The sequence below is a fragment of the Macrosteles quadrilineatus genome, unplaced genomic scaffold, assembly GCF_028750875.1.
Source record: "Macrosteles quadrilineatus isolate MER2022 unplaced genomic scaffold, UCM_ALF_1.0 Scaffold_9__3_contigs__length_116548681, whole genome shotgun sequence".
Lineage (NCBI taxonomy): Eukaryota > Metazoa > Arthropoda > Insecta > Hemiptera > Cicadellidae > Macrosteles > Macrosteles quadrilineatus.
Genome location: NW_026542602.1, coordinates 103,884,232 through 103,908,816, shown reverse-complemented (window position 1 = coordinate 103,908,816; position 24,585 = coordinate 103,884,232). Strand labels below are relative to the sequence as shown.

Sequence of the window (24,585 nt, the reverse complement as noted above, 5' to 3'; positions counted from 1 at the left end):
CCCGTAGTGTTTTGAACACTAGCAACCTCAATGTTAAGGTTTATGGTGAGTTATGTCTGCCAATAATGTACGTGTCTAAACTGCATTTCCTGTAACATTCAATGAGGAAAATATCAAATTGTTGTTGAGAAACAAGTTTTGTTTCCTAAATGGGAATAATCGTGGTAAGTTCTTAAATCCTTAGACGTTGTAATATTATCACAGGAAATCCCCTTTAATAATCATAAAATAAATAAATAAATTGTTGTTACTGAGATGCTATAAGTTTCAAGGACTTTCAGCACTATACCCTATGCAACACATTATACATCACGTTCGAAAGGATTATCATACAGTATTACCTCAATAGCCACAAAATATGTTTCGTACCAATATTTTGTAGGACTTTTATTTACTTTTCGTAAATTTAATAACACCTACAATGCTGATCAAGAAGTAATTATAGGACTGTGAACAGCTTGGTGTGATTCTAATTTACCAACGGATTTGTTAACAAATTAAAATATCCATTTAGATTGAAGAGACCAGACTGTTCTACGGTTGTTTGATAACATTTAAAATTAAAACAAGAAATAAATAAAACAATATTGACTCAATACATAATAAATCCGAAATAAATAATTCTACCACGTGCTTATTAAACATCCATGCAGCGCAGATATCACAAAATGGAAGCAAATCAATGCAAATGTAGGGCAACATAGGCATAGCAGACCCAAAGCCTTATACAATGGTGCACATAAAATACAAATTGCTATAGACAATCAAATATTAACCATGACACAATTTCTGTTCAGCCAATATGAAGCGATATTCTGACATTTGGAAGTTGAGTTCCATACGTTGGAATACAACTGAGCATCCGCCATTAAAATTAACGCGCCACATTAATATTGTCCGTTTTAATTATTTGGACGGCTGAATGTATTTGGCGTTTTCCATTTCCTGTTCCCAGTCCATTTATTAGTACCGGGGTGTAATGTTTGTATGATATAATACGATTGGTATTGTCACAGTCTAATTCTTTCCATGCTCATTCTGTAACAGCTGTGTTCCACGAAATCGTTATTAAGTAACGTGAAATTACGGATTATATATTGTTTGATTGTCAACTTGTGTCGGAAATGCATGTAGTTAAATCTTAGCCGCTCTCTAAACTCGAATTCTGTACACTGCGTTAGATAATTTTTACAGTTATTAAAAATACGAAATTGCTTTCAGGATTTCACTTTAAAAAATTCTATATGATTTTTTTTTCAAATAACGTTGGTGGAGTTTCACATAAATATTATTAAATATTCGGAATATTCAGGTGGGCATTTTCGACAATGAGGGAAAGAAAACTAATGCAGTACATGCATATTCACTTGAAATTCACTCAACAATATGCTTTCACACTCAAATCTCTAATGCCAGAGTTCAGAGAACTGTTACCAATCCATCAAGCTTTTGTTTGAAATCAATTGCTTGTATAAAATGCAAACGTAGAACGGAGTACACTCCACAAAGGATATTCTCTGACGATTGAAACAATTATGAGACTATGGGATAAAATATGAAATAAATAAAGAAATATTAACTAATTTCCTCCTCTCAAATTTGGGTTGAAATACGCACCTAGCGGGGCCCCCATCTTAAATAATTCATATAATTGGTAATTGATACTTACAAATACACAACACTTCATCAAATTACCTGAAACAAAGCTTGAATTTAGTATTTTAAATATTCTAATCAGAATCAATACTTTCACATATCATTAATTTATATTAAAAAGTATCAGAGTTAAATCAGTCTGAATATCGTTTAAATTAAAGACGATAATCACAAATAGAACACAATAATGTTACTAACGTGTTAGCATAGTATCCCTCTTATTAAAATATATTAACATCAGGAATGTAATTTGTTGCATATTCGTATTAAAAAAATGCATACTTTTAGTTTTAAACCCACAGCAAATATTTTTGTTGAAGTTATCGTTTTAAAATGTGCTTGACGATAATCGTAGTATTTATATTGCACCATTGGCCTACTGTTGTTAAATCAAATGAAAGAGACGAGTGTAATTTAATTATTAGACAGTGATTAGGCCAGTTTCTATAACACACAAAAACTACCATATACTACTGATAATACTATATCTAAACAAATTGAAACATCAACAAATCAACAGTTCCCTGTGTTTTAGTCCTGCTCGTCACCGGAGACACATGATATAATACGCAGGTCCAGTTGTGGTTATGTAAGATCAAACTTTCACCTTCCCTACCGGGCCGTTGCCTGTGTGATGTCGGTGGGGGGCTCCGCCCCACGGGCGAGCTGCAGTGTCCCCGGGGAGTCACGAAAGTGGGTGACTGGGTGCATCCCCCGTGGGTGTGGGTGAACGACCTAGTGAGATAAACGGGTGATTGTTATGGGATTGCATGGGTTAACAGGTCAACCGGTTAATTAGAATGGCCTGTGTTTATTGTCTTTACATTCGTACTGGAAAGTGTTGTACCACTTCAGTGTGGGAAAATAAAGTGGGTTTTGTTGTGTTCGGTAATAGATATATTTGTTGGGATTTAATTATTTTTAAGTTTGGTATGAGTTTATATTAAATAAGTATTTACCTTGAAAAACCTCTTTTGAATATAGCTGAGACAGGCCAAAGCTCAACACACCATCGATATTTTCTACTTTGTTGACTAGTCACCAAAATATTAAGATGTTTTTACAACTTATAATACAGTAGCAGATGTGCATAACACTAAAAATTAAATTAAATAAAATAAAATTAAATTAAATTAGTTGAGTAGGACTGAAAGTAGAAAAAAATATTATTACAAGACTTGGAATCGAAATGGAATTTTTTCACTCAATGAAATAAACTAACAACAAACAAACTTAAGGACAAATAACGAGTGTTCTTTTGCAAATTTATTTAATAAAATGCGAAAAAAAATATTTGAAAAATTCTATGAAAATGCGAAAATAAAGTGATTAAATTAACAAATAAATAATAATTTCAATTATAAGTTCTTCGTCACAGAATGAGTTAGTTAAAGATTTTAATGAGTTATTTAAGGTTAGTCGTTTTGGATAAGGAATTGCCATGTATAATTTGGATTATATTAGAAAATAATGCCTCTTTGTAACCCTTATGAATCCACATGTTTCAAATTTGTTTGAACATTGTACCTGTAAACAATAGATAGCCTACATCAACAGATTAGGTGGTTTACCAACTATAGTTTACATGCCTCGTTAAAGCACCATTAGAACGCATTCATGTCAAAGATTCAATAGAAGTGAGTAATTAATAAGCTTATTATCCTACTTGGAAAATCAGATACTGTGGACAATGTTAACAGTTTGAATAGGACTAGGAGTGAATAGAACAGTGAATGGGTAGGTTTAATTGAATGGACAGGAACATATAATTAATATGTCGCAGGATATCCACTTTGTGTGGTTATACATACCCAGCGTAGCGGAAATAGTAATTAGCATTATTGGGTAATCAGCTGATGTTTAGGCCATATCATACTTATTGTGTAAAATTGTCTTTAATCAATATGATCCTGTTTATGCGAAATAATTTTAATAGTGTTATTTTTTTCATGACCAATAATAGGAAAGGGCATCGCACATTCCGAAAATGAAGCATTTGTTTAAGAATTCAACAGGTAATTAATTCAGTAAAAATGCGATAAGGTACGTAAAAGGTAAATATATATACATTGAGCTGGTTCATTAGAAATTTTTGTTTTTATGATCCGGAATCTAAAATGACACTAATTTAATTCAAAAAACAATTTTACTAACCATACAGGGTGGGAAAAAGTCTCGGAGCAGGTAAATATACAAACAAAGATAGAGCTACAGAACGTATCAAAATGTTACTAGTAATAAAAACATTTTAAACATTATTCTGTGGAATTCTTCGTCCTCAGGGGAACCTTAAACGTATTTAAAAAGCACATAAAATACAAGAGTTTTGAAATAAAATACAATGCTACAAATTTAAACTCGGACGGACAACCCAATAAAAAATGACAGCCGTTCAAGATATATTTAATTTGGAATGCAATTATACACTACCTCCTCAGGGGGGGGGGGGTGCCTGCCAGAAGTGAGACGAAAATGAACGTAAGCATAGGCTGATATACACATCAAATTCATGGCCTTACTAGTAGAATACAAGATCCCAAAACCGAACTCAAACGGACAACTGAGTCAAATATGGGAGCAGTCCAAAAATTCAAAATTGCAAATTTAAGAACTTTTTGGACGGCTGCCATTTTGACTCAGTTGTTCTTTTGAGCTCCAATTTGCGGCATTCTATTTTAATTTAATTTTAATTAAAGACATTTTAATTTGATGTGCGTATAAACATATGCTTACGTTTAAGATTTTCTTCACACTCCTTACAAGCCGCTCCCTTGAGGAGGTAGCGTATCACCGAATAATGTTTTAAAATGTTTTTTCATGCCCAGTAACTTTGTTCCACCTTGTGTAACTCTACCTTAGTTGTCTATTTTTTAATATTTAACTGTTTCGGGATTTTTTACCCTGTATAGTGTAACCAAGTTGCGTATTGTGCAAACCATACTTTACTTAGATTACTTTACAAACAAAGCAACGACGAACAAACTTTGGCGAGTTTGCGGTAAAACGCGGTAAAGTTCGGTGGAAGAATCGGCAAATATTTAGCCAACTGCGATAACGTTGTCCAGACAAGAGAACTATTTCTGTGTGAAGCGGTCAGAGATTGACCAGGTGAGATGGAATGTGGAGTGGCGGGAAGTGAACACCAGTGAAGCAGGGATTATATTGGCTTACGTTAACCTGAAATTCTGAGAAATAGGGAAAATATGAGAAATCAAAAACATCTCACGGCGAAATAATCGTTAAAGCATATCTCAAGATAACCGAAGAAAATGGTCTTTAAAACCCTCCTTTTATTTTCAATATCATCAGTATTTACGAGGTTTTCTATAAAACCAAATAAGGCTCTCGACATTTATAATTATATCAATAAATCAGTTGATCGTCATTAATCTGGAGGAAGCTGATTCGATTCTAAGTGGAACCGATTTTAAACTCAAGTGCCATTTGTCATTAGGCTGTCAACTGATAATGCTATCTAACAACACCAGACAGCTTTTGGATCCTTACAAACATGTGAATACTTCCAAAGAAAAATGCAAATAAAAAAACTAAAACACAAACATTAGTTTGCAGTTAATTTGAATAATAAAAAAAAACAATTTAAATATTTACAACACTTGAATACATTAACGGTTTAATGACTTCTATTTGCCAGTATACACTAAATTTAAATACGGTTAAAACTGATTCTTAATTTTTGTAATGATGAATGTGTTAACCATGATAGTATGATTGATATTTTTTGAAAAGGCGATTCAGTGGCATAAAATATACCAGTACTTACAAAAAAGGTTGTGAAAACCTTTTTTAGTCAGATAATAGTAGCCAAAACACATTATGAAAATTTAAAGTTGAAGTTACAGTAACACAACTATCAAGTTTTACACAATATGAACCAAGCAAAGATCCCAATCAGTTCTACAATAATGAAGGGATCCCTACAACATCTGTAGGTGACCAGGTCTACAGTTATATAATCTGCAAAGGTCAATGTCTGGGATCAGCTGTTTAGGGGTCATTGACCTCACTCTCGGTTTCTCCAGCAATTTCGATCCTCTCTTAGCTAACCCGAGGAAACGGCCTCAGATAACTTCCGTTAACACACTTAACGCAGCTTCCTTGAAAACTGACCAGTAAATTACTTAACGTGGTCACAAAACTGTTATGGGAACTCTCATAACGTTTGTACTATCTCTAACTACTGGTCCAGCTAGAAACATGTGTATTTATGGAACATTCAGTCGTATTACGTGATTTAGCGTAGTGCTTTATCAAAAGCGAAACTTAAGTTTACATTTTTTGTCAAATATTTACTCGGGCGCACTAGGGTATCGACTGATCATTCATTGAGCAAATTCATGCTACTAATGTAATAGTGCTATAAAACTACATTAGGAATTTTAATTTAAAAAAGCATTGGGTACTTACGTATTATACGGAGGCCACTTATTTTACAGCGCGCTGCGGCGGTTAGGTTAGGTTGGGTTATCATAAGTTTTTATGACTCATCTCGTATAGTTCGATTCATAACGAAACTAGGAAAGTTCTACAAACATATTTATGATAACCCAACTTAACCCAACCGCCGCAGCGCGCTGTAAAATAAGTGGCCTCCGTATAATACGTAAGTACCAAGCATTGTTAGCATTTACAATTTTTAAACGTTCAAACAATAATTAGAATATATTGTAATTGACAATCCTTTGATCTAAGCATAAATCCGAAAAATTATTTTTTGACACAGTTGCTAATAAGTAGTAAAATGATGTGTGTACTCCGGTTGACATGTGTTGTACGCTAAATCGTTAAGTAATCATGGAGGTGAACCAGTAAAGTGTTTTGCACGGGATCCAACTGTAGTAGGGAACGTTGTTTTAGCGGATGTGCATTTTTATTTGCGATCGTCAATGTTGGTCATGGAAACTACCGAGTTTAGTGGCAAGGTTGTAAAGAAGTGGAGACAAAATGCTTTATTTAGAGCCATTTGTCCCCCGGTACTAACTTCTTCGATTTATTAGTTTGTTTTATCTGTTTCGTCCGCGTTTTACAACACGGAATCTATTTGACCTGATTATACACAGTGATTTGGGGCCTTATCGAGTTAGTTCAACATTTTACCAAATTAGTAGAGGAACGAATTGTTTGCACTTTGTGAAAATAGGGAGGAACTAATGCACAAAGAAATAAATAATTTTAGAAGACAGTTTTTGATATAAATCTAAAACTCTTTCATGTTTCAAATGGATTGTTTAACCTGATGTTGAACTATATTTACATAACTAAGCAAATCAAACTTTCAAAACTTACATGTACTATTTAGTCCAGGCGCTAAACGGGTTGAGTATGCACTGAAAGTCTGACAAAATTTGACTTTTGATTATTGTTGGGGACATCTAGTAGATGAAAAAAATCGATGATGTCGCATTTCTAGGGTGGTCACAACTCGGGGGGGAGGGGGGAAGTTGCGCGGGTCATCGGTTTACGTTTCCGCGTCTAACTCACAAACGGTTAATGATAGAAAGGTGAATTAAGCGTCTATCTACGCCTAAATATATTGTCCTTCAAAAAGGTTATAACAACCTTTCTTCTATCTCTTATACTTTAGGCGCTAATCAACATTTATTGCAAAAAATAAAATTTAAAAATACTTTAAAATGAAATATTGGAAATATTGCGCTTATTTAGGGCATGTTACAAACTATTTATGGTTAGAAAAACTAACAAGTAGTACAACAGCACCAAGTTTAAAGAAATATGTGCAAAAACAACAGAGCTACGTTGATTTCAGTAAAAGTAAACGTGGAAAATTCGTAGTAGTATCGAGGCGCGCATGGATGGTACGTAGCCCACAGTCAATATAGGTTTGATGTTGTAAGTAACTATGGGAAAGCTGAATTTTTCTATGCTGTTAGAACATGTTGAGATGATCATTTTCCAAAAAGTCCCCACTCCTACCCCTTTGTGCTTTCCTCTACCCCCCCCCCCGCCATTTTTAGATAAATTTACAGTCTCTTAGAAATTAAGCTATAACTTTAAAACGGGTAAGGATAGTAACGCAATCTTTAATTAATCATTTTGCGTTACGATATTCTACAAAAAGTGTATTTACCACGGTATCCTAAATATTCATAGTTAAAAAATATCATAAACATAAAAAAGTAATTTTTATGGATTAATTTATGAAACTTTTCTTTGTAGATTTTTTATACGAGGTCGCACAACAAAATGTTTGATACAAAATTAGGGGTGCATAGTTTACATTTTAAAATGATACATAGTTATTAACAGTTTGTTTGCATATAGTGGTTATAGATAGTACAGTAAATTGATTTTACAGGACTCTGGCTTTTTTGTGCACCGCAACGATGAAAAAATTACGTATATTATGGTTTTTGTATTTGAATTTGCCGCTTTATATAGATTATATTAACATTATGTAGCTCATTCAGTACATATACAGACTATAGTGGATACATATGAATGAATATCGTGCATTTGCTGCTGTACGCCAGAGCCTCATTTTATTATACAGGGTGTCTCGCCTAAAGTGAACCAATAGATAACTTTTTTATTATGAGATATAGAGTTAACTTCTTATGGGACACTACCCTTTATTTTAAGATGTGTTTTTAGTGGTTTCGAATTTTAAAAATATGTTCGCCATTTTCCAATATGGCTGACAACTTTGTTAGTCCTATAGAATACCCTGTATTTTATGATTGTTTTAGAATGTAAACACTCAATTTTTAAACCTTTTTATTCTTGACATTTTTCTCTAAAGCTACTTGTTTAGGAGTTACATCGAAGAAGAAATGGTTTGTGAGTACATCCTGCATCCTGTAGCTCATAAACGAGTAAGTTTAAGAGCGAAAATACAAAGAATAAACAAGTTTTCAAATCACATCTACATAAAAAAACCATAAAATAAATTGTCCCAATATCAAAGTAAGCTACCATTTTTGAAAATAGTGACCATTTTCAAAAACAACAAAATCAGTATTTTTTAACGTATTATATATAATTTTTTTAACGAGGACTTATATGTGACTTATTTATTCTTTGCACTTTCTCTCTCAACTTACTCGTTTATGAGCTACAGGATGCCGAATGTACACCACAAGCCTTTCTTTTAGATATAACAGGCTGTAACTCCTAAATGGGGTAGGTTTAGAGAAAAAATGTCACGAAGAAAAAAATAGCTTTTAAATTCTAAAAGAATACTAAAATACAGCGTATTCCATAAGAAATAACAAAGTTGGTGGCCATATAGGAAAATGGTGGATATATTTTTTTTATTCGTAATCATCCCTAAAAACATTTTTTACAAATAAAGGGGGTCGTCTAATAAAAAGTTAACTCTATATGGAAAATAAAATTTATGTATGTTCACTATGTAATCTCAACCGGGATGAAACGTGTACCCTTTTATAGCAGAATGTCCAATTTTAAAAAAAGATACGTCAATTTTGGTCCAACAAGTTATATTTAAATGAATATGAGTTTTTTTTTGAATTTTTAAATGGCAAAGATTGGCGGGCACTTGGAAATTATCTTAAAGAGGCGTGGAGTAAAGGGTGGGAATTGATAATGGAGTATAATTATTAAATTTAAGAATTAAGATATCAATACAAAAATGGGAAAAATCTATGTAATTTAAAAAAATTATAAAATATTGTTTGTTAAGTATCTATCAAAGTAATTACAAAAGTAACAGGTTTGTTTTATGAATTATTAACTGTTTGTAGGAAAAATTCAGATTCTCAGTAGGCTACATTTAAATTGTATTATTCATTCAATTGTTATCTGATCTGTATTAGTATGTAGTGCTATTTGTGTATATTCTGTAGTTGAAATCAGTTTATTTTTTGAATAATTGTATGTGATTCATGGAATTTTTTTCAACTGTTTTAACATATTTTAAAATCAGTGTGTCTAACACAAAACAGACGGTCTTCGACCATTGTTCTTTGCATTTAAATAAAAAAAAACACTGTATTGATATTTTATTACAATGAACAAATTTTCTTCTTCTTCTTCTTCAGAAATCCATAATAATTCTTTTTAAATATTTATTTATCTCATAATTCTTTTTGTAGATTATCGTAACGCAAAATGATTAATTAAAGATTGCATTATTATCCTTACCCGTTTTAAAGTTATAGCTTAATTGCTAAGAGGCTGTAAATTTATCTAAAAAGGGGTGTTAAAAGGAAAGCACAAGGGGGGAGGAGTGTTGACTTTTGGGAAAATGATCATCTCAACATGGTCTAACAGCATAGAAAAATTCAGCTTTCCCATAGTTACTTACAACATCAAACCTATATTGACTGTGGGCTACGTACTGTACCATCCATGCGCGCCTCGATACTACTGTACTACGAATTTTCCACGTTTACTCTTACTGAAATCAACGTAGCTCTGTTGTTTTTGCACAGATTTCTTTAAACTTGGTGCTGTTGTACTACTTGTTAGTTTTTCTAACCATAAATAGTTTGTAACATGCCCTAAACAAGCGCAATATTTCCGATATTTCATTTTAAAGTATTTTTAAATTTTATGTTTTGCAATAAATGTTGATTAGCGCCTAAAGTATAAGAGATAGAAGAAAGGTTGTTATAACCTTTTTGAAGGACAATATATTTAGGCGTAGATAGACGCTTAATTCACCTTTCTATCGTTAACCGTTTGTGAGTTAGATGCGAAAACGTAAACCGATGACCCGCGCAACTTCCCCCCCTCCCCCCCGAGTTGTGACCACCCTAGAAATGCGACATCATCGATTTTTTTCATCTACTAGATGTCCCCAACAATAATCAAAAGTAAAATTTTATCAGACTTTCAGTGCATACTCAACCCGTTTAGCGCCTGGACTAATTTACGTATTATTTTTTTAAATGTTCATAAACACTTTAAAAAAATGTCCAAATTTGTTACATCAATGATCTAAGCATTACAAAATCAGAGTTTGCAAATTCACGCATTTACACATAAGTTCCTTTCTGTTCTGTTTCTATGAAGAAAGTGAAAATATGTACAAGAATAACAATTGTCCCAGTTATAAAGTGGAATATTGGCAGTTTGTGTGAAATTTAAAAAGTGAAATATCATAGTCAGATGTTAATTACAGCAAGAGATTACTTTTGATAAAGGAATTCTCGGTATAAATCGCTCTAAAGATAGGATTGGACGTCTAGAATAATCAAAGTCTAGGAAAGTTCAACAAATAAAATCTAAACTAGTTATCTTTTACGTGTTCTTGAAGGGATTCACTCCATTACTTTGTCCAATCTACTGAATTATCAGATAGTTCACAACTTTGTCAATTTAGTTTGAGATTTATGATACTGTAAAACTATTAATTAACACTGAAATCAGAAATTTCTTATCAATCCAGAAAAAAGTGTATGGTCATTAAATATTTTAAGTTTTTTGCTCGATGATCTTTGGTTTATTTTTTATATTCCAACCCCGTGTCAAATCTGTATCCAAATAGGACGAAAATGAACGTTGTACACAAACTATATGATTAAATATAATTCTAGTCTGTTACATAATCTGCGTGAAGGCTCATTACTCTTTTTAAACAAAATACTGACTAAGAGATTTTGGGTTTTGAGTAACACGATTTGAGTAAATAAATAAATACCAATATTTATAGTTTAAGTTAAATTTGTTTAGTGGAAAACTAATTTCCACAAAAAAAGCTCCGCTGGAATATTTATGGAAAATTAATTAAATTCTATTCTGTTGTTTCAGAACACGTGGACCAGTGGCTGGAAAACTACTTGATCAGCAGTAAGAACAGTCTACAACGCGCCAAGGAGGGCCTAGACTGCTACTTCAGCGTCAGAACGATCATCCCAGAAGTCTTCACTCTGAGAGACCCACTGCTGCCAGCTGTCCAGAAGAGTTTTGAGGTTATGTAAGTTTCTATTGCACAATATGAAACCTTTGAACTGAAAATAATATATTCAAAATATCTTAACTTACTTTCCTCAACCTAAGAGTCACATTTCTTCAAATGTTTATACCACTTATTTTTCTTGGTGTAAAATTAAAAACGGGTGTAAGAAAATAATAAATCTTTACCTGTGATTCTCTTACATTGGTTTTAGGTAAATATAAATTGATATTACGACACGGTAACGCTCTTCCTTGATAGATAATGGAAATCATTTTATCAGTGGGATGCTAACATGGTAATATGGTGTATTCGACATAAAGGTTGTTTACAAGATATAAATGTTGTATTTCTCAGTAAACAGCAACTATTTTAGCATAGGGGGTTTGATAGACATTTACGTACCTCTGTTTAGCAAAACTTAAACATTCCTTCATTTCATGGCCAATAAAAAAAGAAACTTGTACATTTAAAATAAATGTTTCAATCACTCGTTGATTGATCATACCAGCCAAAAATACCAAGTTATCTTGATATTGGAAAGTATTAATTTTCAGAGTAGGTCAGACATTTTTCGGAACACGGTATTCAGCTACTATTGACTCAATATATCGCAGGTCACAATATTCATAGGGTTTCAATAGAAAGTTGCTTTGAAAAGCATAACAGCGAATTTGGCGATGTGCAGCTGAACCGGACGTGGCTTAGGTATTCTAGTGTTTCTGCTGCGGATTAAGTAAACTATCTAGCCTACCTGACCCTCACAATTGCAACAGTTAAAATCTGCAATCCAGAAATGGTTCACTGAAATTTTTTTCTCATTTGGTACGTCAGGTTTTTGAAGTTATCATAAATGAATAAAAACTGTATGGAGTTGTAAACTAATAAACGTTTTATAAAATCGCAACGATAAGCAACAGTTTGTTTTGTATGGTTTCAAAATAGTAGTAGTTGGTGTTTTTGGATCGTAGTAGAGTAAAAATAATTTCGAAACTCAAACGATTTTTTACAATGGCAGGTGTTTCAGTCTTTAGTTATCTTTGAGGGTCTTGGAATTTAAAAGTACGCATTTTTGTATTTTAGAATATTTATTGCCAATTAAATACATTTTAAATTTTATATAAACTACAGTATTTAGTACATTTCAATTTTCAGACTGAATATCCTTTGTCCAATTCAATAACCTCGCAACTATAATACATATCTCTGAACCATTAACTATATTATATTAAAATAATGATAGCACGGTTATATAAACATTGACTGTATACCATAGTAATATTTTATTTAGTCAGTCATGTTATAAAAGAGAAAAAGAACTAGTAAAATAAAAAAAATCTTTCTGAAATCGTCAGAGCTGATATATAGGCTTCGATACAAAATGATACAGACAACGAAGCAAATATAGCTCGCGCCTGCAAAACCTCAAACGGCAACCTAGGTGCTGCATTTGGTTTGCGTTCTGAGAAATGAAGGCTCTTTCAGACTCGTGCAGCATTAGAAGAGGTTTCGTATGTTTTCTTTCTAATAAACACATAGTTATTTTGGCTAAAGAACTTCAAGAATAAAAAAAATTGTGATTATACGTTGTAATGTTATACAAATGGACTTATTTATAGATTTAATCAAACACTAATACAAACCGTGGATTTTTTTTATAGTTAGTTTATTATAGAGGGATAATTGAAATTGAATAGAAAATCACTACACATGATAAATAGTTACGCACATGACTTATCAATCTTTGAGAGTAGACAAACTACATTCTATTTATTGTGGTAAACTCTGCGATTAATTTTGTTAGTTGAAATTTGGTGTCTCAAAATATTACCATTTTATAAACAACTAGTGCACCTGTTGCTCGAATTCGAGCAATTGCTAAGTATTAAAGGTTTTTTAAACAAATAACAGTCAAAATTTCCGTTAACCTCAAAGATAATTTAATCAATCACTCCACTTTTTTTAAAGAAGCCCTTAACTTATGTCTACTTCAAAAATAAAAATAAAATATGTAGTTCATTGAAGGGAGTATTTATTGGTTACTCTACAGCAAAGCTAAGAATCTCCTTTGGGTATTAAAATTCCAACCTCGAAGTCTTTGGTTTCCTCTGTTTGTTCAACATCCCGCACTTGATTTCCCTCGTCAAGTTGGCCTTAACTAGTCCTTCATAAAGGTTTTCCCATGGTATAGTTTGCTGCTAGCCTATCTGGTTTGCTGCTAGCCTATCTTGGTCTGATGCTGCTAGACCATCTGGTTTGCTGCTAGCCTATCTGGTTTGTAGCTAGCCTATCTGGTTTGATGCTAGACTATCTGGTTTGCTGCTGCTAGACCATCTGGTTTGCTGCTAGCCTATCTGGTTTGATGCTAGACTATCTGATTTGCTGCTAGCCCATCTGGTTTGTTGGTAGCCTATCTGCTAGCCTATCTGGTTTGCCGCTAGCTATCCTTTTTGTTTCAACTCCTAGACGGTGTTTCAGAATTTACCCCCATCTTTTAGAGCTTGTGATGGGTTCAGGGTCGTATCCTAGGCCTGGCTTTGAATGTTTGCAGCCTCCTTATGTTTTTCACTTGTGTTTGTCCTTATTATTCCTTGCTTGTGGTTTGTCCCCGTCTAGCACCTTCTTCACTTCCTACCAGGAGCCCCACCCCCAAGATGGTGGAGGTGCAGGAGTAGGGAAACTGTCGGAAGGTAGTGGTTCAAGTACTCGCGGAACCAACACCCCGACACCTCCAAGAGGTGGCGGAGGCGGCCCCCCGAATACTTTCCTCACTACCCAGCCTACAGCGATCCCTTCACCCACACCTACCACCACCTTACGAACGCGACTCATGGTATACTAATTGACAAAAAAAGAAGACTTACTAAGATAATTGTTGGTGCTGTTGATTGTTTGAGAGTTTTCAATGAAGTGATTTAATGTTTCTATGGAAACATTTATAAAAGCAACATACAAATACATTGCATTTAAAACCACTTTAAAATTTCAAGTGTTGGTGATGTTAAGCATTATACGTTTAAATTTTTTCTCTGATAAGGATAACAAATATTCATTTATAAAATTTAATTTATGTTTCAAATATTTAATAAAATTTGCAAATATAACTTTGAAGTTCAATTTGAAATACAATTTTTAATTGTGTTGCAACACATGTTACAAAAGGAAATGTTAAGGGATTAGACGTTTATTTACATGAATGCAGTAATGTATCTCACAATGGTACATGTAGAGGGAGTAGAATTCCAAACAATCTATTTTTTCATTGCGATTCATAGCAGTGATTTTAAATTATTTGTATTTATGTGAAAAAAAAAATGTTTTAGAAAACTTCTCATAAAGTGAATAATTCATAACCGTAGGTCTGTTTCATGGTACGACCAGGGTCCGGGACCGATTTTATGATTCTGATAAAATGTAATACATATGTATAAAGCTACATTTATTCTTCGAAAACCAGCATGATCAGGCTATGGGAATGGGAATTTATGGATTAAAAATTGGTTCTACCCATTTTTGACCCCTAAAACATAACGTTTGGCTATTTCTTTCCAAAATATTTTGTAGAGCTTATAAACCAATAATTTAATATACTAGTGCACCTGTTGCTCGAATTCCAAAAAATATTAGATAAGTGTTACAGGCGTTATTTCAAAACAAACATGAATCATAATTTCCGATGACTTAAAAGAGTCAACTGAAAGATAATGTGTAATCAATCACTCCACTCCAGTCATCGAAACTGAAAACGAACATTCTTGTTTGTATCATGTGTTTACTATGAACAGCTGTAATTAATACAAATTATTCGTCTGCTAAATAGACAAAATATTTTTTTCATAAGAAATGCATTGGCATTTTGATGGCCTGTGGGGCCAAGCCCGAGAAAATTTATTACAGGAATTGGGGAAAGGGGGTGTCCACATAAAAAATACTATATTTTGACACATCGCTTGTAAAAATCCGTCCATTATCAACGGAAGAGTAGTGTTTCGTAGAAATCGCCTTCACGTATTATCTATATAGTCCAGTCAATGAATGATCCAAAAGTAGGTGTAGAGTGCGTGAGCAGGTAACTAAGCGATTCCTTCAGAAACTTGTTCAGGGGGCTTAGGGTGTTAACATACCAAAAGTCCTGACTCCTAGGTGGTGAGCCAGGGGGGGAGGGGGGAAAAGGGGGGGGAAAAAGGTACGCATTTTGGGTTTTTTGATTATATCTCGAAAACTATCAACTTCTTGTATACTATAGTAAATTATAAAATTGAAGAAGATTAAATTTTCTACAAGAAAAGTATATAATGTGTTTATTTTGGTTCAACAGATTACGAGTTATAACTTATTTAATTGATATCTTATTAAAATACTCCTTCCATAAGAAATACATGTAAATTAGTATGCGAAATGGGGCGAATCCTATCCGCCCAAAGGAAATATAACTGATATTCTGGAAATATTGACAACATTTCCAGTAATTTGACACTTTAATCATGAAGTTTTGTCAAAAATTAAAGCGAGGGTGAGCGTTTAAAAATGGGATGATTTAAGGTTTTTTTTATATTTCCAATAAAAAAAAAAACACCAAAACTCGAAATTTTGTTACCTCGCCCTCGCCTTAATTTTGGATCAATTTTAATGATTAAATTGTCAAATTACTGGAAATTTTGTCAAGATTTCCAGAATATCATTTATATTTCCTTTGGGCGGATAGGATTCGCCCCATTTCGCATACTAATTTACATGTATTTCTTATGGAAGAAGATTTTAATAAGATATCAATTAAATAAGTTATAACTCGTAATCTGTTGAACCAAAATAAACACATTATATACTTTTCTTGTAGAAAATTTAATCTTCTTCAATTTTATAATTTACTATAGTATACAAAAAGTTGATAGTTTTCGAGATATAATCAAAAAACCCAAAATGCGTACCTTTCTCCCCCCCCTTTTCCCCTCTCCCCCCCCCTGGCTCACCGCCTAGGAGTCAGGACTTTTGGTATGTTAACACCCTAAGACCCCTGAACAAGTTTCTGAAGGAATCGCTTAGTTACCTGCTCACGCACTCTACACCTCATTCCTTGACTGGACTAATAAGGATGCTCGCTATTCATGGGGCTCGCTATAGTGGTACTTTTATTATAGACGGGAATGCATATATCTTTTGAGTTTGAGTTTAAGCAATTGTAGCCAATTTTTAAGCCTGTATTGTGTATTATTTATTATACCTTTTTAAACTTCAATAAAATGTCTTGCGTACATTACACAGTATACATTTTGTATCAATACATTGTCCTAGGGGAGTGATTATCCTGCCTAAGCTGACTCCCGAGGGTCGTCGGGTAATCATGTTCTCACACCTGACTCCCAGCGCTGACGAGTTCGACGCCACGGTGATGCTGAAGAGGATATCCATGATGATGGATGTGATGCTCCAGGAGGGAGTAGACTACACGGGGATGGATGTGCTGGTGGATACAAAGAACGTGGTGTTCGGCCATCTGGCCCGGTACAACGCCTCCATCCTCAGTAGAACTTTCAAGCTAGGATGGGTAAGTACATGACGGTAACATGGGTACTTGGTACAATACAGGGTGGAACGAAGTTAGTGTTAAAAAATTTTATGTGTACTACTAAGTATTGGTGACAAAATGGCACCAATTTAAGTTTCCATAACCTCACAGGTAGGGAATAACAGACAATTTAAGATTTTTTCAAAATATTTGTACTTGCTTACATAAAATGGCCATAAGTGCTTTAACATTGTTTTAATTCCTAGTCATTTTCAGAATCCAACTTCGTTCCACCCTGTATAACGTTTTCCCCCAACATTTCTTAGGATTAAGAGGACCCCGGATATGTATATTTCTTGAAACATTCTATCTTCATTGGTCATTATGTGGGTACAGTGATTAGACTGCACGAATATAGAAGGGGGTATTGGGCATAAGAAATGCCGTATTTGGAGACAGTTGTATTTTGTAAAATTCGATAGCTCCTAGGCAGATGGTGTCCGGAGATGGGGGGATGAGACGTTATTGGGGATCGAAGTGTTATGGGGCAGCAATATTGTTGTATTTAATTGTCATACGAGCTGCTGGAATGGGTAGGTGTAGTAGGTAAAAAGAAAGTGATTGGTAAAGAGATTATACCTACTTCAACTTGAATGTGTTTATTAACACTAAATGTTTGTTTTGAAACCCCAAACCTGTTGAAGTTAGGATAGAGCTATTAAGTGCTATGCAAGAAAAATCAGTATTACGCTTAAAACACTACATTTACCTACAATTTGTGTCATAAAAAGATGTTACATTTTTCTGCATAAAATAGGTAGAGCATCTTACTGAACATGTCTAACTTGTTTGTACATGCATAAAAGAACATGTATAGCGAGTGCACGTGGAAACCTACTCAATGGAGTAATGCTATGACAATATGTGAATGGATTCTTTTGTGAAATATAGCCAATTTCATTTCAGTCATTGTCTTGTTTTTCCAGAAAGGATACCCCTTGAGGGTGAACAAAATCCACGTGGTAAATCCCTGGCCAATGGTGGAGACGGGAATCGCTCTGTTTACTTCCTTCATGACAAACAAACTAAAGAGCAGGGTAAGTGCCCTTCAATAAATGCAGGGGTAAAGTGGGCCTTGAATAGTGGGAAAAACAAATAGAAAACAAAAGTAAAACGAATACAGGTTTTCTATAATTGTACTCATGCAAAATCTGTGTTTCCTGGGTAAAATGGTTATAGTTGATCCCAGCATAGGTGATGTGACGCATTTCAATTAACTGTACGGGTAATTTCAAAGAAAATATAGTTTTCGCTTTTTTTAAATGAAAATATAATGCTTTTGTAGTAGGTTATGCCAACAAAACCTAGAAAATTGTATGTAAATAACACCACACTGACATAAAAAAATCCAAGACTGTATTTCAAGTCTTCAATAAAATTTAAAGTATTAAATAACGCATAATTCTGATAAAAAACAGGTTTTGAGAGAAATGAATTTTTTCGAAGTTATATTTTATTTACTAAATTGAGAGTATATAAACCCTGAATGCATTTTGCAGATAGTAGTACACAGAAGTGTCAAAGATCTTCACAGACTCATACCTAAGAACGTGCTGCCTGCTGATGTCGGAGGAGAAGAACCTTCGATTGCTGAGCTGAATAGTAAGTCCCTACACGGTACACACCTCGCTAAACCTTACTTTATTGATGCTTCTACAGTTCGTTACTCAGGTTTTGTAGGTAAAACTGAGTCTCGCTGACAAAAATGCACTTCAAATAACTATCATTTATGTCGTTAATTATAAAGAAAAGAATGAATCCATTGAAAACTCCACGTCAGAACTAACCAACATGGTAATGTAATGCCTACTACCGTTGATGATTTACAGTCGACGCTAATACTTTCTCAGCATCTATGAAAATAGAAGATTGCGCTAAAATCAAAATTCGCTATAATCTCCTTTTTTATGTTACGTTATAAATGTGGACATAAAAATACGACGCAAGTCCTATCAAACGCTTACCTATTACAGTACAGTAGTTGTATTAAGAAACTGTCCGATTTGAAATACTAATTTAAATGTAAACTGTAGTGTAATTAATTGATGCAAGTCAGACTCAGTGAACTAAATAGGCCTAAAATTTAGTATTATAATACATTTAATGAAGACCATTTGCGACAGTAGGCCTACAGTTCGATCATCCTGTGTAAGGATAAATTTGCAAATACGAAACAAGAATTAAGAATTAAGTTTTATTATTCATCAATCAAAAAAACAATGGTAAATCTCAACGCTGTCTAAAGGAAATGCAAAAGAAGTTAAGACTTAAGTTTTGTGACTGTGAAATATGTGACGTTGGGGACAAATCTATTGCCTTTTTTGTAACAAGTTTTATTTCCCAAAGTAGCGTCCCTTTAGGCAGGCTTACAGTTTGGGTCGCAAAAACGTTGCCCTTTTAAACGACAATTCATCACAAGAATAACGTTTTCTTTATTATTTTGCTTATTTAACAGTAAAAAAGAGGAAGTTTGGTTGGTTAACGCAAGTTTTTAATTGTAACTGATCAAAATTGTAATCAAAATTTGTAGTCGTTATTAGTTTCACTGACTCACACTAACAAATAAGTCACCCACGTGGATTGTGTTGGGTAATTTTAATACTTGCTTCAATACTTAAATGCAATTTTAATCTATAATACATTCTGGAGTTTTCCTGACCTTTGTTTATGTTATTTTAGATTCTGGGGCGCAGGGAATTGTTATAACAATGTAAATATTTCTGTAATTACCTCATTAGGCATATAACGTCCTTATTTATTCCCAACCAGGTTTTTCGCCTTTATAAAACCATCAGTTTTTTGGAGGCTTTGTCCTGAGTATGGTGTCGTTTTAAAGTCAGGTATTAATCTGACGAATAATGAAAATTGTTTAAAGTGTGCCTTGAAAAATGAAAAATAGAAGTAGCCTTTAGTCTGGCATTCCTGTCCTCCGTGGCTGCTATTACTGTGACTAGCTTGTCATTTCAACATTGATTGAATCAAAACATTAATATTGACTAAGTTTTCCTACTAACATCAATACTTTATATCATCTCAGCTCTAAATATTGAATCGTGTTGCAGAGGATGATACACAAATAAGACAATAACACACAATAATACACAAATAAGTCAATTATTTTGCAATACTGTAATTTTTACCGTAGGTGATTATAGAATTGATAAAACAACTCAATTTCTATATATTTTAAATTTTTTATTGTGTTGTAGACAAATGGAAACAGAAGATCGAAGAGTACAGAGAATGGTTCATCTCCAACGAGAAAATCAAATCGGACGAAGCCAAGAGGGTGGGAAAATGCAGCTTCGAATCTGCAGCAGAATCTGCATTCGGAAATTCCGGTTCCTTTAGGAAAATCGAAGTTGATTGATAAATTCAACATGTGAGAGAAAACTATGGATAGAAAATTCCTTGTTGAAAACCCGAGATTAGCTTTATCTTTGATAAAGCTCTTTAGCTATGAAGAGTTTTAGTGTAAACGTTAGTAGATATAAAACGTTCAATGCGAGTACAATGTTCAATTCAATATTGATTAACTATACTAGAATTACAAACGTTAAATTAGTGTGTAACTTTTTCTAATGTTATTACCAATACACAGATGATTTTAATGGTCAAGATGGTTTATCAGGCTTATTGGTAAAACATCTCTTTTCATTTTAAACCTGTTCGAACATTTGGTCCATTGTTTTAAGACCAAATAACCGATAAATTTGGTGTGTTTACATTGTGTTAGCTATGCATTTATAAAAAGATTCTTCTTATTCTTACACCAACCTTTCTTATTATAGCTTTATATTGATATTGAATTGTTCAAAGTTCAAAGAGATACAACAAAGTGTTATGTGCATATGGTGTATGAAGACTTCCTCCCTCTTTATATGTAGAAATTAGTTTAATTTTGTAGTTAGAAGGTTTTTTGTTTTAATTCTACAATATATCGTATGAGAATGTATTACATAAAAAAATCTTGTTTTTTAATATTATCAATATTAATAATATTAATATCTCTTCGCACTTCTAAATTATTAGTGAGTGTTTATGCACTTTGATTGAAATAAAGTCTTTCCTTATGTACATACTTGTTATCGCTTGTTTGCAATATTGGTTGTAATTTATTAGTTACTCTGTTATGTAGAATAGTAAGTCCATTTGTAATTTTAATAAAGTGAGATTCTTAAAACTGGTCTTATTCTACCAATTAAAATCTGATTAAGTTAAAACATAAAACATAAATCAAAGTTACAAACATGTCAATCACATGCTCTGGGAGCTTTAGTGTATGGGACTTAGTTTTAATTTAGTAATGAGACGCAACATTTCACTTGATAATTATAACAACTAAAATGATTGATTTAGTAATAGCTATGCTCCTCAAATGAATATTAATATTTCCCTCATCGCACGTTATCTTTATAATTGAAATATATATCTTACATATATCTCATTTCAGACATCAGAAGTAATATTCAGAAGTAAAATAAGTTGCCTAACAATAGAAGAAGATCTAAATATTAAGAAATGTCGAACCCCTATGGTAGTAACTTAGATTTTACCATAGCGGAAATTTTTAATGTTCACATAACAGTAATACCGTCAAAACTAAAGAAAACATGTACTAAATTGACTTGACTTCAATTCTTATACACGATATTCATCTCAAATCTTAAGTAATTAGGACCCTTAAAGGTCTACGAAAAAAGTCTACTTCCTTAAGCCAGGCCATCAATCCTGAAGGTTGATTCTTTATTGTGCGCAAAAAAGTAATTTAACTCCCTCAATAGCGTCGTGATTAATAGAGATAAATTATAGTACCATTAGCCCGTTGTTCACCCCTTTCACAGAGAAAACTCATAAAATTACTTTGATATTTTGGCAAGTAATGCATGATTTGATTCTTTTTGCTCGTGTAACCAAAAGGTACTTAACTATAAAAGCGTCAATAATTTGTCATTGTGTTAGTCGTAAAAAAATTAAATGATTAAATAACCGTTGCTTCTTTTTATAGATCAAATCATCCATACTTGGCAAGGTGATAAATAAATGGTATTTAGGGCTAAAAATTGACTTGACATGATCTTGTTCGAATGTTAAGCACGAGAACATAAGCGACCAACCACAATCGAATAACCAAAGCAAACTATTTGTATTCAGGTTACGAACAGAATTCCATATGTATTGACTAAAATACATTACACGAAGCACGTCACATTAATACTGTCAGTTTGATTATTCGGGACGATTGTAATGTATTTGACATATTCCATTTCCTGTTCGCAATCCACTCTTTAGTTACCAACCCTGTCTGGAACAGAAATGCGAATATAATACTTGATATTTCATAATACCTTCGCTTATATTTCAGCGAAGTGGACTAAAATTAACACAAAAATTAATTTCATTTCAATACACAATCATTGCAAAGATATACTTTCATTTAGACATGTTTAGGTCAACTACAATAGGTCTACTCATGAAATTAAGTAGCCTAGAAAAATTAAGTTAACTTTGTGGTTCAGGTTTGCCACTAAAATCCAGGCCCAAGTTACTTCCAGCTGTTGTGAAAACAATTATTTAATGGATAGAATAATTGCAAGTACCTTAGCTGCAGAAAATGTCTATATCGGTATCGAACCGCGAACTTCTTGACTAGAAGGCGAGTGCTTAAATACCACTCTGGCCAATCTAAGAACATCGTTCTTTTATCGGTATATTTTCCATGATTTACTCTACCCTTTGTGATGGGGGAGATCATAACCTTGGATAAATGAATTACTCCATAAATACCGACTCTAGAACCGTCCCATTTTATGGGGGTTCCGACGTAAACCGAGCACACATCTTACAGACAGGAATTGTTTCTCTCCTTGCGTAAATTTTACACAAACTCTCCATCGTAAATATTCTAAGTATTGCTCAAGCTACACGTTTGTTATTTCTTCTTTAAAATGAACCTTCTAAAGCATGTTTACAAAATATATTAATTATTTAATTAGCTTCTACACGTAGATGACAATGTAACAAACTAGGAAAGATAAAAGTAACATTAAAACATAGTTTAACATTGCAATCTGATTAAAGCTTTTAAGAATCGAAAGATATATTTTTTTATGAAAGTTAACAATTGATTATAGATGTAACGCACAGTTATGTTACTATTTCATTATTTAAAACAGAAAAATTCAATAAAATTGGCTCTGCCGAAAGAATTTTAATTTCATTAACGTGTTTATAAAATATATTTTATTTGGCAAAATAGTTTCCTAACCCTATTTAATGTGACTAATACACTATCGTGGTGTAACTATGAAGTACAGTAGTAATAATGTAAGGTAAAAGATATTAATGCATTTTCTAAACTATGTTAATAAGATCTAAAGTAAGTTTAAAGATTGAAAAACTAAACTGATTGTATTTTAAGTGCGTCTTAAAAGGATTTTCTCGATCTTCCATCATCCTTTTAACGTAACTGATATCTAATAGAAGAGAGAAGAGAGAGAACTTGGTTAAAAATCGATTTAAAAAGTACCGATTAAGAAAACGTTATCGAAAGATAGTACCCGAATGAATAATACGTTACATTACATTTGGTTAGTAATAATAATACATTAATTTAATTTACTTTGATAAATGGTTGATTTATGGTAATGCAAAATCTTTATAAGCCTAGTCAACCTAGTAGGTTGAAAAAAAAAACGGTATAAACAGTTTTGTTTTATGACAATAAAATAATCAATTAGTTTACTTACCAACCAATGATTAAATTGTATTAGTTAAATCGTTTCGTCCTGAAGTGTTAGTTTCCAAAATTAAGACAATAACAAGATTTCACCTCGTACAATTTCATCTAAGTCAAAACTTTATGCCAGCAGAAGTAGATTTTATGTTTAGGGCTATAACATAATTGTAAATTCTGTAATGGTAGTTTTTAAAACCTTATCGCATTTATTAATGTAATTTTATATTGACAAATGATTATGAATATGTGTATTTTTTGTAGGAATAACATTTTGTAGTTCATTCAAACGCTGTGACATAATATTGTACGATAATAGTTCAAAACAAAGGACAGTAGCGTTCAAAAGCTTTGAAAACGATCGTTTTATAAAAACTTCATTAAACTGTGGCTTGACAGCACCAGTCTATAATGACAATTAACTATGCCCGGAATTAACAGTCTGTTACAAATAATGAGTTATACTGCATAGGTACACCATTTGGAATTTTTTTTTATTGTATATTATTTTTATATATTTTTTTGGGAATAATGCATTGAAATTAAATTGAATCGGTGAAAGGAGGGTTCTAAAATTATCACAAGTACAAACCCTAACACTATTACACTTTTTATGTTTAATGGTTTATCTTTTGATTGTATCAGTACAAATGTTAAGATAGGTGTTACCCTTGATAAGCGTTCGCTATTTACAACTTAATCCTCAGTGGAGCCAGGTGCTGAATT

General features: G+C 32.9%; 2 protein-coding genes across 2 annotated transcripts in view; one reads left to right on the top strand and one right to left on the bottom strand.

Moving 5' to 3' along the window:
* LOC129002591 (alpha-tocopherol transfer protein-like) overlaps positions 1–21,297 on the top strand; it is a 72,457-nt gene extending 51,160 nt beyond the window's left edge. The window contains exons 4-8 of the mRNA XM_054430513.1: positions 11,413–11,578; positions 16,850–17,102; positions 18,050–18,160; positions 18,623–18,725; positions 20,333–21,297. Of these exons, the coding sequence (XP_054286488.1) occupies positions 11,413–11,578; positions 16,850–17,102; positions 18,050–18,160; positions 18,623–18,725; positions 20,333–20,493 (794 nt within the window). The 3' untranslated portion in view covers positions 20,494–21,297. The remainder of the gene's footprint in view (positions 1–11,412; positions 11,579–16,849; positions 17,103–18,049; positions 18,161–18,622; positions 18,726–20,332) is intronic.
* Positions 1–24,585, bottom strand: part of LOC129002590 (acetylcholine receptor subunit alpha-like 1) — a 300,058-nt gene that overhangs the window by 86,279 nt on the left and 189,194 nt on the right. The window lies entirely within an intron of this gene.